This window comes from Centruroides sculpturatus, unplaced genomic scaffold (genome assembly GCF_000671375.1).
Source record: "Centruroides sculpturatus isolate CEXI.00-Female unplaced genomic scaffold, Cexi_2.0 scaffold973, whole genome shotgun sequence".
In the NCBI taxonomy this organism is placed as follows: Eukaryota; Metazoa; Arthropoda; class Arachnida; order Scorpiones; family Buthidae; genus Centruroides; species Centruroides sculpturatus.
Window position 1 is genome coordinate 219462 of NW_019385487.1, and position 12334 is coordinate 231795.

A 12334-nucleotide genomic window follows, 5' to 3' on the forward strand; every position below is an offset into this window, starting at 1 on the left:
TTATATGTCGGTGGCCAACTCATAAGGACCAATCAGAACAATACACTAGCCAATGATGGTAAGTTTTTTAAATTAAACAGAAAACATGACCGTCATGGAAAGCGATCGTGCACCTAGATCGTCATTATTAGATTATTACATTAGTCGATCACGTACCTTCAACGTTTAGTTTCATGAAAATCTCTGTCCAAGAATTATTTTTTTTTATGNCCAATGATGGTAAGTTTTTTAAATTAAACAGAAAACATGACCGTCATGGAAAGCGATCGTGCACCTAGATCGTCATTATTAGATTATTACATTAGTCGATCACGTACCTTCAACGTTTAGTTTCATGAAAATCTCTGTCCAAGAATTATTTTTTTTTATGTCGTATCTATAATTGGCTCGCCGAATATCATAAAGCCACGGATATCTTCTGGCTTCGATTATCAAAGTTTCCAAGAAATCTATACTTTCCGCCGTATTTTAACTTCCACGTAGATTGGATAAATCTAAACTCCGATTGGTTACAGCTTCGAAGCTGTCATTGGCTGTACCTCACCGACGGCTCCGACCCGACTACAAATATTTAACTTTTCAAATCTGTCCGACTGGAACTACTAGTCAGTCGCAGACTGCTGTTGCCATGGCAACACGACTCGGAGTCGGGCCAGTCGGTTTAGTCGGTTATAGTGTAAAACAGCCCTAAGAGTGACTCGCCAATATAATCTGGACACGAATATAAATACTGCAATTCATGACGCAGTTAAAATAATTCGAAAAATTCTCCATAAAGTTTACGGAAAATTGTTTTTCATATTATTTAAAATTTAAAACGTGATACAAATTTAATAAATTTTGTCTGAAAATTTGCTAATATGATTACACTGTAATTAAAAAAATTAAAATTAAATATAGCTTTGTAAATAAACGTACATAAATATCACATTGAATATTTTTTACTTTTGAAATCTTAAAACAATACATTTATTCAAATAGCTCCCTACCATTGGCTAAGGGATAGAATCATTGAAAGTGTTATACGATATTTTTGTATGTAGCATCTACCAGCTAAAACGTTTCTCCAGAGATTGGTGCTCCGTAAAGCGAATGGGCCAATGCCTATAATCTGGCTGCTTTACACCATTCAAATATTTTAGCCTTGAAAGCTGTCCCGTATTCGACAATAGGGTGCGTGCATTGGAAATATGCATACACGAATTTACATTCCAATATACAATAGCGATCTTGTTGTTTTTCACATGTTTAGAAATTTGTAATAAAATACATAATTCGGTTATAATAAAATATTAATTTTAAGCAATTGGAAGTATTTTAAAAGATGAAAATAATCGCAGCTTATGTATTTATATTTTAGAAAATACAAAGTAAGCGGCGCTTCCACCGCTTCCATAAACGGCACGCTACTGGACTGTAATCATCAATATATATTATAAAGGTAAGTATACAATGTGCGTGCCGCTAAAACTCAAAAACGAGTTCCGGTACGATCGAGGGAGTTATATGGTGTGGTAGCTCTCTATCCCCCGTCCATGAAGAAGGTTCCCGTTTTTACCGGAAGGATGTGTTGTTGAAGATATAAAGGCTGTAAATTTCGCCCTCTCGAAATTTCTAGAACAGTACGCAATATTCGAAAGTATTCGAGAACATTCCAAAACATTCCAGAGTGTTCCGAGATGTTCTGGAACGTTCGGGAACATCCCAGATCATTGTGGAACATTCCAGAACACTCAAATGTTGTGGAATGTTCTGGAAGAATGTGGACCATTCGAAGCCTTTTTTGTATGAATGGGACTACCCATTGGTGGGATATATAAAGCAAGATCCGTCGTGGTTCGAACGTCAGTTTCTTATCAGTGACAAAGGGAAGAACCGAATAAGAAGTGAAAATTCCAAAGTAGTGCAGTGAGTGAATAAAATCAAACAGTGAAGCGTGAGTAGTCGAAGCGATACAGTGACTGAATATAAATCGAAAATAAAGTGTGAAAACTGTGTAAAGTGTACTTAGTGTATTTGTTAATAAAAAGTTGATTTGATTTATATTTTATACAATTCCCAAACTTAAAAGAGGAGGAGCTCTTGCAAGTTCTAAATTTTCTTTTGAATATTAAACTTGATATCGTCGACAATATTATTTTTAGTTGCCAAAATTGCCCTTGAAATAGTCACTCCGAATAATAATAAGAAGCGCAAANTTGTGGCTTAACGATAAATAGTATATATCTAATACAATGGTTTGTTCAAAACAGCTCGAGTGAATGCAAATTATCAGCTAATCATTTATAATATCTAAAACTTAAAAACTAAATTTTAACTTTGTGCATTTACCATCGATCCTTCGTTTTGGTAAATATGAATATGGCATTCAAATAGCTCCCTACCATTGGCTAAGGGATAGAATCATTGAAAGTGTTATACGATACTTTTGTATGTAGCATCTACCAGCTAAAACGTTTCTCCAGAGATTGGTGCTCCGTAAAGCGAATGGGCCAATGCCTATAATCTGGCTGCTTTACACCATTCAAATATTTTAGCCTTGAAAGCTGTCCCGTATTCGACAATAGGGTGCGTGCATTGGAAATATGCATACACGAATTTACATTCCAATATACAATAGCGATCTTGTTGTTTTTCACATGTTTAGAAATTTGTAATAAAATACATAATTCGGTTATAATAAAATATTAATTTTAAGCAATTGGAAGTATTTTAAAAGATGAAAATAATCGCAGCTTATGTATTTATATTTTAGAAAATACAAAGTAAGCGGCGCTTCCACCGCTTCCATAAACGGCACGCTACTGGACTGTAATCATCAATATATATTATAAAGGTAAGTATACAATGTGCGTGCCGCTAAAACTCAAAAACGAGTTCCGGTACGATCGAGGGAGTTATATGGTGTGGTAGCTCTCTATCCCCCGTCCATGAAGAAGGTTCCCGTTTTTACCGGAAGGATGTGTTGTTGAAGATATAAAGGCTGTAAATTTCGCCCTCTCGAAATTTCTAGAACAGTACGCAATATTCGAAAGTATTCGAGAACATTCCAAAACATTCCAGAGTGTTCCGAGATGTTCTGGAACGTTCGGGAACATCCCAGATCATTGTGGAACATTCCAGAACACTCAAATGTTGTGGAATGTTCTGGAAGAATGTGGACCATTCGAAGCCTTTTTTGTATGAATGGGACTACCCATTGGTGGGATATATAAAGCAAGATCCGTCGTGGTTCGAACGTCAGTTTCTTATCAGTGACAAAGGGAAGAACCGAATAAGAAGTGAAAATTCCAAAGTAGTGCAGTGAGTGAATAAAATCAAACAGTGAAGCGTGAGTAGTCGAAGCGATACAGTGACTGAATATAAATCGAAAATAAAGTGTGAAAACTGTGTAAAGTGTACTTAGTGTATTTGTTAATAAAAAGTTGATTTGATTTATATTTTATACAATTCCCAAACTTAAAAGAGGAGGAGCTCTTGCAAGTTCTAAATTTTCTTTTGAATATTAAACTTGATATCGTCGACAATAATATTTTTAGTTGCCAAAATTGCCCTTGAAATAGTCACTCCGAATAATAATAAGAAGCGCAGAGCCCAAAATGTTAGGAGTTGAAGGTTGAAATTTGGTACACAGGAAGGGTGCCTCATGAGAACGAACACTAAGAAGGAATTTTTCGAAATTCTCAACGCGGTGAAGTGTTAACAATGGAAGGGGTTAATCTTAATCTTAAATATTTTGGAATAGTCGAGGATCGTTATGTGTGAGTAGTAAGGATGGCTTTTGGAGACGTGTGACGCACATACTTCAGTTGATTTTTCATAAGTAAAAGTGTACGAATAACAGAAAAACGTTTTTTTGTTTTTCGTACACTTCGAATACGGGACAGCTTTCACTGCGAAAAATATCTTCGCCATGGAAGCTGTCCCGTATTCGACAATATGGCGCGTCCATTGCGAATTAACACTCGAATATACAATAGCAATCTTATTGTTTTTTTATATATAATGCATAATGCATATAGCGGTAATAATAAAATATTAATTTTAAGCAATTGAAAGTACTTTAAAATATGAAATAATCGCAAGAAATGTATTTATATTTTAAAAAATACAAGGTAAACGCCGCTTCCACAGCTTCCATAACGGCACGCCATAGACTGTAATAAGGTCAAAATTAAAGTAGGTGTTCCTGGACACCGCTTCGGTTTTTACGGCTGTTAATTCTTTTATTTAAATAATTTTCGGTTTTTCGTATTTGTAAATAGTAAACAAATACAATTTAAATTTAAAATGTCAACTAGGACTTGCGTATTATTAAGACTTATTATACTTTATAAATTTTAGTAAACAAATACATTTTTGTAAGTCTGTACAAATGCGATTCAAATACCAACGCGACCTTATTATCACGGACATATATGACCTTTCGTTACGGACCAATAGGAATCACCCCATATCGATTAAACACTCCCAAAAAGTTGAAACACTTTACTTAAGCTTATCTAATCGATTTAGCATCACAGTAGAGCGTCGATTATCCGAAAGTCAATCATCCGAAAGAATTCCAGTCGGCAAATTTAAATATTCTCTAGTGATGTGGCGCTGTAATCTTTGGCTATGTCTTGGGCTACTTAAATATTTTACGTTTTTGATTGATACTAAATTAACTTCTGGAGTATTTTTTATTGTTTTTATATTTTTCAATATATTTATTTTGTTCGTACAGAATAAAAAATTAATTTTTAACGATACAATAGTCTTCGTTAGGCTTAACATCGACGAAAATTTAACGCGAAGCGACACGCAACGGAGAAAAATGTCAAGATGGGATAAATTAATATATTTTTCGTACATAATCGGTTATCCGAAACACCGATCTTCCGAACGACCCCAGTCCCTAATTGATTCGGATAATCGACGCTCTACTGTATATCTGAAGATCATATTACAAAAATACAAATACATTTTTCGTATTAATAAGAAATAAATTTTTACCTGTCAACAATATATAATAACAGTGACATTAAGATGGAAAGTTGCAGCAACACACTGAGGAACCATAATACGTTGAAAAACTCCTAAAAATTTTTATAAAGTAGACGAATTAAAAACTAATAAAACTACTAATATTTTATTCGATTTACTTATAAATATATCGTACACACAAATACTAATAATATCCAAAGTGCATTTATAGACTTGAAGATACAGTATAACAAAAGTTTACGTTAACCTATCTTTATACTATAAACCACATTTATTAAAGCAATTTATTTCTATTACTGTCGCCTGTTTATAAATTTAAATTTTTTGCTAATAAAATTTCTTATTTAATCGTTTTTAGGTTTACTAAAAAAAATAATGAGAGAAAATAGATTTCAGATGTTTTTTTTGCATATTATATTATATTGCATGGTTTAATATAATTTTTAATAAACCGATAAATTGTAAACAGATGATATGTAAACACATCGTGTTTAACTAAGATATTACTAAGACATTATTTGCAGAAGTAACAGCAACTCTACTAGAGATACCCTGGTGTTCACCTGCACTACATTTGACTATAGAAAAATAATAATAATATATATTTATTAGTATGATTTTGAGAGAGATGTTTTTATTTATAAAGAAACTTTTAAAAATTAAATAAAATAGTTAATTTTAAACGAACCGAATTGAAATGGAATTTTAGACATTTTTCGTATCACCAGAAAACCACATTTCCAGGTCTACTGAATATTCCCACCAATAAAAGTTGCAAAATTTATAGCAAGTTCCGTTTCTTTTAACAAACTATTGACATTAGGATAGTCAAGTGGCAAACATCCTAAACAATACATAGTTATACAACAGTTTAAAGTGAAGAAAAGTTCACAGACCTTTCAAATTTCCTAAGATGTTATAAATTAAAGACATTTGTGGCTTAACGATAAATAGTATATATCTAATACAATGGTTTGTTCAAAACAGCTCGAGTGAATGCAAATTATCAGCTAATCATTTATAATATCTAAAACTTAAAAACTAAATTTTAACTTTGTGCATTTACCATCGATCCTTCGTTTTGGTAAATATGAATATGGCTGATATATTTCCACCATTCGCTTTCTAAGTGTTTTCCCTGACTAATAATAATATCCCAATGAGGACCTTCTCCAAGAAGAGGCAGAAGAATTGCGAAGCCCAAAACGAAGAATATCGGAAGTGTATATCTGCAACACGAACAAAATATAATACTGGAAGCAGTGACAGGAAGAGTTAAATATTTTACCTGATAACTCGCTTGACTAAAAACATAATATAGTATTTCGCAGAGTTTCGTCCAGTTTTTTGTCTCAGATACATTACCATAAATCCGCTAGACAAAAAATATTATTTAGTATTAGTTTTAAAATGAAAAGTTTTTTTCCACAATGTATAAATGTTACTATTATTATAATGATAGTAAATGTAAATATTCTTCGAAAATTGTATATATGTAACATTTAAATTTTAATGATCTTACCTGTAGAAAAAAAATGATTCTATCATAGTGACGGCTTGGAGAATAATTTCGAATAAAAGAAGATACACATGCTTGAAGATATTGGAATATTTATCTTTAAAATATAATTATTGTTATTCTTTTAATACTAGATAAATATAAAAAATCTTTTATATAAAATATGAGTTTTATTAATTGGAATATAATATGTATTAACTAGCTGTACTCGCGGCTTCATCCGTGCAGATTTTGCAATTTGATAGAAATATAGTGGTACCTCAGGACAGGAACGTCCCAGCATACGAATTTTTCAGGATACGACATGAAATTCGAACATATTTTTTGCCCCACGATACGAACAAAAACTCACCATACGTTAACTCATGTTACGTTGGTTCGCGGCGCCATTTTTTATTCACTTCTGTTCGTTGGTCTCAGTCGGCGTGTTTGCTTCGTCTTGGAAGGATCTCGCTCGATAAAGAAAATCTTCAGGTATTATCAGAAAGTGACTGATTTTATTGAAAAGAAACATCCCGAAAAGGTTCACACTGGCCATATTGCTGATCGGAGTAATGACATTTGCCTAAGTCATTTTAGAAACATTTTAAAAAGTAGGCAAAGCCAAACCTCTTTGGATAGATATTTTACCAAGCGACCTCTATCTAGTGAAAGTGCTGGTAGAAGTGAAGGAAAGAAAGCAACAAGCAGTGGATAAAAATTTAAAAAAAATAATAAATAAAACAACACTAATTTTTTAAAAATCTTTTCTAAGTTATTTTTAAGTTGTTGTTACATTATGTTATGTTATTTAGTATCATTTCCCTTCTCCCTCTCTTCCGCCACCAGTTTACACCTCCACCGTCGTCTATCCTCAAAGGTAAAGTGCAAATAAAACTACATTTTTTTAATCAATTATTATTCTATTATGGTTATTTATACATTTACAACTACAAAACGCATTTTTCAGTGTTTTCCTTACTATAGTTATCTTTTTTTTAATGTACTACTTAGCTTTAATTTGAGTGTGTTTTTCGTGTTAGAACAAATTATTTGGTTTTACATGTAATCGTATGGGGAAAAATGATTCACCTTATGACATTTTCATCATACGATCTCAGTGTCGGAACGGATTAATTTCGTATTCTGAGGTACCACTGTAACTCTTTCTCGAAAATCTATAAATATTTATAATCTCATGTTCGTAACACAATAAAAAATATGATTAAACTAGAAATTCGTACATTATCATAGTTAACAGGAAAAATGTATCGTATTATAAATCTCATTTCATAATACGATACACTACCTCATAAAAATGTAGTTGAAAGTGATAATATAATTACATTTTTCATGTTAACTATGATAATGTACGAATTGAACAATAGAGCAATTAAAATTGTGTTATTGTGGTATTTCTTCTGCATACATTGTGGCAAAAAGTTTTATAAATATTAAATATTATATCTTACAGTATAAGAAAGAATACCTCCTATTGTGGGGAAAAACAATGCTATCACGAATACATGCCCCAACACCACAGTATTTACTAGAAGAAATTTTACACCGCACATCGACTTCGTACTTTCGTCAAGATTCGTCGAATATAATTTATATAGAGATTTATAAGGAGAAGCTCCAAGAATATACTCAAAAACTTTACCTAAAAATTACAAACATTAATAAATTATTATTTAGGTGAAGTTAACTGATAAAAGATATATTTATTTTAAAATTGTGTTTTGAAGTATTCAAAAATAATGGCATTCAAGATTATTTTTCTTAACGTTAGAATAATAATAGATAAATTCTCATCATTAATTAGGTTAGAAGTATGTTTTGATAATCTTAAAGACTTACCTTTACTCGCCTTGAAAGGAATAATATGAAGTCTCATTAATATCTCTGTTAACGTTGCCAATCCTACCCATGCAATAAATATTCCGAGAACAATTCTAAATTAAGGCAATTAACATTTTACATCAATTTACTTGAATATAATTTATATCATTTAACAATCAATAAATTAAGTAACTATTATTGTATTTACTGTATATCTATTTGAATGTAAGAATATAAATATCATTTCTGTGTACATAATCACTTAAGAGCTATATTATGTTATTTATAAATGTCTTAAATACTTGCTTAACGAAGACTTTTCACTTGTGAAGTCCGGACTTTAGTTGAGTTTATAGGTCGTAGGAGACTGTAGTGAGACGTAGCCCATATAAGAAAATAAAAAAGGAAAAAGAGAAGGGTGTGTAGTAGAAGAGGAGAGGGATGGAGTAAAGAATGAAAGTTGAATTCTTAGAAGGATGAGGAAAGGTAGGATTTCATAATTGACCCGCATCGCAATGATTAAAAATAATCGTGACACAAATATACAGTACAAAGTGCCATTTTGGCTGATGGACAGTTATATATACAAAGATCACATTGTTGATCTATATATAACAGCGCTGTCCAACTGGCGGCCCGCGGGCCATATACGGCCCGCAAAATAATTTTTACGGCCCGCGAGTACATTTTAAATTTATGTTACTGAATTATTATTATTAATACTTTATTAAAATTATTTTACTACCGTGTTTACCCGAAAATAAGACAGTGTCTTATATTAATTTTTGCTCTGAAAAATGCGCTAGGTCTTATTTTTTCCAGGAAGAAGAATTCACATTTATTATTGAACAAAAAAATTCCCAAGNACGACAGCCAGAAATGTATTAACATTAAATAATACTAGAAAATCTATTATCGCAATATTAGAACAATTTTACACCAACGAGAAAACTTTCAAATATACCATTGAAGAGATTTTATCTTTAATCTTCGACTTCCCAGGAAATACAACACCTTATGCAGAATAAAGAAGTAGAATCGTATAATTTAACGAAACAATTTCTCCTACTAACGAATATATTAGTATACTGCTCTTACAGAAATTACTGTAATTTTTTTAATTGTGTTATGTATAAAGTTTAATGCGACAGATGTTTCGTGAGGTCTTGTAAATATATTTTACGGTATCGTACCATGTAGTTTCAAGTCGAGTGAAAGCAGATACACTTGAAAGAACACACTGAGAATTATCATCTAATTTATTCGGCATTCATATAAAATCTATAAAAGAATATACATTACCCAACAATAATGTTATAAAAGTCAAATCGTAAAAACAGTACATTTGCATAGCCGGTTGCAAACAGAAAACAAAAATAGCTACAAAAGTCTTTGAAAAATCTTAGTGGTGCAGTAAAGCCCAACGCAGCTGAAAAATAATGATTTGTTTAAAAGGAAATCGAAAGACGTGCTAAAATAACACTAAAGGATAGACAATTAAACAGTATTGACCAACTTCTCACAGAAGGTTTAAAAGATGTGTGACGTCGATAATTACACAGTGAAAAAAGGCGTTATAGAAAGTGAAAAAAATCCTATTAAATTTTTCCGAACTGACCTTGTTTGATTCGGAAAATCTGTTTTTGAACCATTCAAGGTAAAGATTAGATAAAATTTTTCCTTAAAAGAGAAAAGAAAATAAGACAAAACTGCACGCATTTACAATGTGCTGGAAGAGAATGTGGAAGGAATTTTAAAGTAAATAATTTTTCAATCATCAGGATTAGCAAGACAAACCAAATTCATTCTTAACACTATAGATAAACGAAAAACCAACACGATAGGACATCTATAAAAATATTCAGGTCGAATAAAAGTATTGTTTGACTGAATGATAGAAAAACAAAAAGTTAGAGGTCAACCTAAAATGAAATATTGGGTTGTAGTAAAAAAGAAGAAAAGAAAAAGCAGAAGCACTCGATTATTTAAAACAGAATATTTAAAACACAGAAATCAAGACAAACGATGCGCATTGAAATAAAAAATTAATTTCAGAATAAAATAGATTCGGTTGGCTATTTTCTTTGTTAAACTTATATTTTTCGTAACATTATTAGTTAAAATGTTTTTAGACAAATTATTATCGTGTTTTACGAAAAGTTTACGATTTATTCATATTATATATCGCATCGTCAATTTGCCAAATTTTTCGGCAATTTAAAGTTAGTTTCATACTTCAGAGGTTCTTAATTTCATTCAATCAGTTTAATAAAAATATACTTACAACGATATCAATTGTCCGTTCCTGTATTTAATACGTTCATCTTTGATTTTGCAATATCCGACATTAAAGTCTACCGCTGTCCCGAATACTAAAAAAATAAAATAAAGAACGTAATCAAACATTTAAACAATTACATAAATAATTTTTTCAAAATAACGGTTTAATTTATCGCTTATCTTACATGCAATTTATCAGATAAAATTACATTCAAATGTCTGAAGGATATAGTTTGAAATATTGTGAAGTCAAAATTAACAAAGAGAGGGAAAAGTATGTTAAGTAAAGAAACTCGATCTTCTAATGTGGTTCATTCCTGCAGTGGGAGGAATTTCATTTGGAACTTTTTTCCTTTAAACACATGTGGAACATTTTTTACAAATTATTAACAGAATCTGCCATTGATGGGCACTCCATGCATTACAGTTACTATTTCCTTATAAAAATAGCATAAAAACGATCTAGATCTTGCTAATCCGAACTACTTATCGTAAAGAGTTTACGGATTAGTGAGTGGTAATTTTAAAAAATTTATATAATAAATTACATATTTTATCGACGTTATTTATACATACTATATATACCGGTAAGTATGTAATAATTTTACAAAGTTATTATGCTTTTGTAGAATGATTTTGTGTTGTTTTGGCTGAATATAATAGACAGAATTGTTTCAGTTCGAACAGACAATTGATTAAGTCATGTTCGGATTTACAAGAGTGATTCATATAATTACAAAATATCAAACGACTTACTCCAATTCCCAACGTGTTGTAAGTCTTTATTACTACATGTACTCGGAATGCAAACATCCAAACGTATTTCCATCTTTGTATCGACTAAAGCTGTTTTCAATGTATCTTTAAACTTTATTGGTTTCTAAAAAATTCATTAATTCCTTGTATAAATAAATTTAACTGAGAAATTACACTAAACTGTATTAATTTATCGCAAAATTTTTCTTTAAAGTTTAATACTTACAATAAACTCTTTGGCAAGTTTAATCAATGAATTATTTTCCAACTTATAGATCGACTTTGCAATACGTTTCAGTGATTCTTGCATTCCAATTGTCAGGGCACAGTATTTTCCTCGAACCTGTTCTTTTACTTTATCGGTAATTTCGTTCTTATTTTGAGGAATTTTTATGTCCAAACACTGATCATAATCTCCCGATATCCATAGTGTTATTCNCCATCACCAACCTTCTTGGCCCCCGAAATGTTTGGTGAAGAAAATATGGCCCGCGGGCTATGATAAGTTGGACAGCGCTGATATATAAGAATACATCACAGACAGACAGACAGACAAAATAAACTTTATTAAGCCCGACACTGCTAGGCACAGTCGGGATGAATATATATAGGATGTACAGTACATAGAAGTGACATGCTGAGAAGGAAAACCGACAGTGAGCGTAAAAGAAAAGAAAACAAAATACAGTACACATAAATATAAAATCATGACGTCTTGAGTCATGTGGTAAATCACTAAACTGAAGACATTGCAGGTTGCGTGAAGGTTAGTCATAACAAAAAAAGCTCGCATATGTACAGTATGAGAGGAAACGGTTCCTGCACAACGCTAGTGCAACATAGACACACAATGAAAGTACATTGATGGAGGCCTGAACAAAACAAATGGAACTAAGCATGGAGACGGACGCCAAGGCGAAAATGGTGTACAGACCTTGTACAGTAACAGACAAAGAGTGAATGCACAGTACA

General features: G+C 31.7%; 1 protein-coding gene across 1 annotated transcript in view; it reads right to left on the reverse strand.

Moving 5' to 3' along the window:
• Positions 1–11641, reverse strand: part of LOC111639439 (nose resistant to fluoxetine protein 6-like) — a 97242-nt gene extending 85601 nt beyond the window's left edge. The window contains exons 1-3 of the mRNA XM_023385331.1: positions 11589–11641; positions 11363–11486; positions 10611–10698 (exon numbers count right to left, since the gene is read on the reverse strand). Coding sequence (XP_023241099.1) covers positions 10611–10698; positions 11363–11435 — 161 coding nt within the window. The 5' untranslated portion in view covers positions 11436–11486; positions 11589–11641. The remainder of the gene's footprint in view (positions 1–10610; positions 10699–11362; positions 11487–11588) is intronic.
• Positions 11642–12334: the final 693 nt, after the last annotated feature.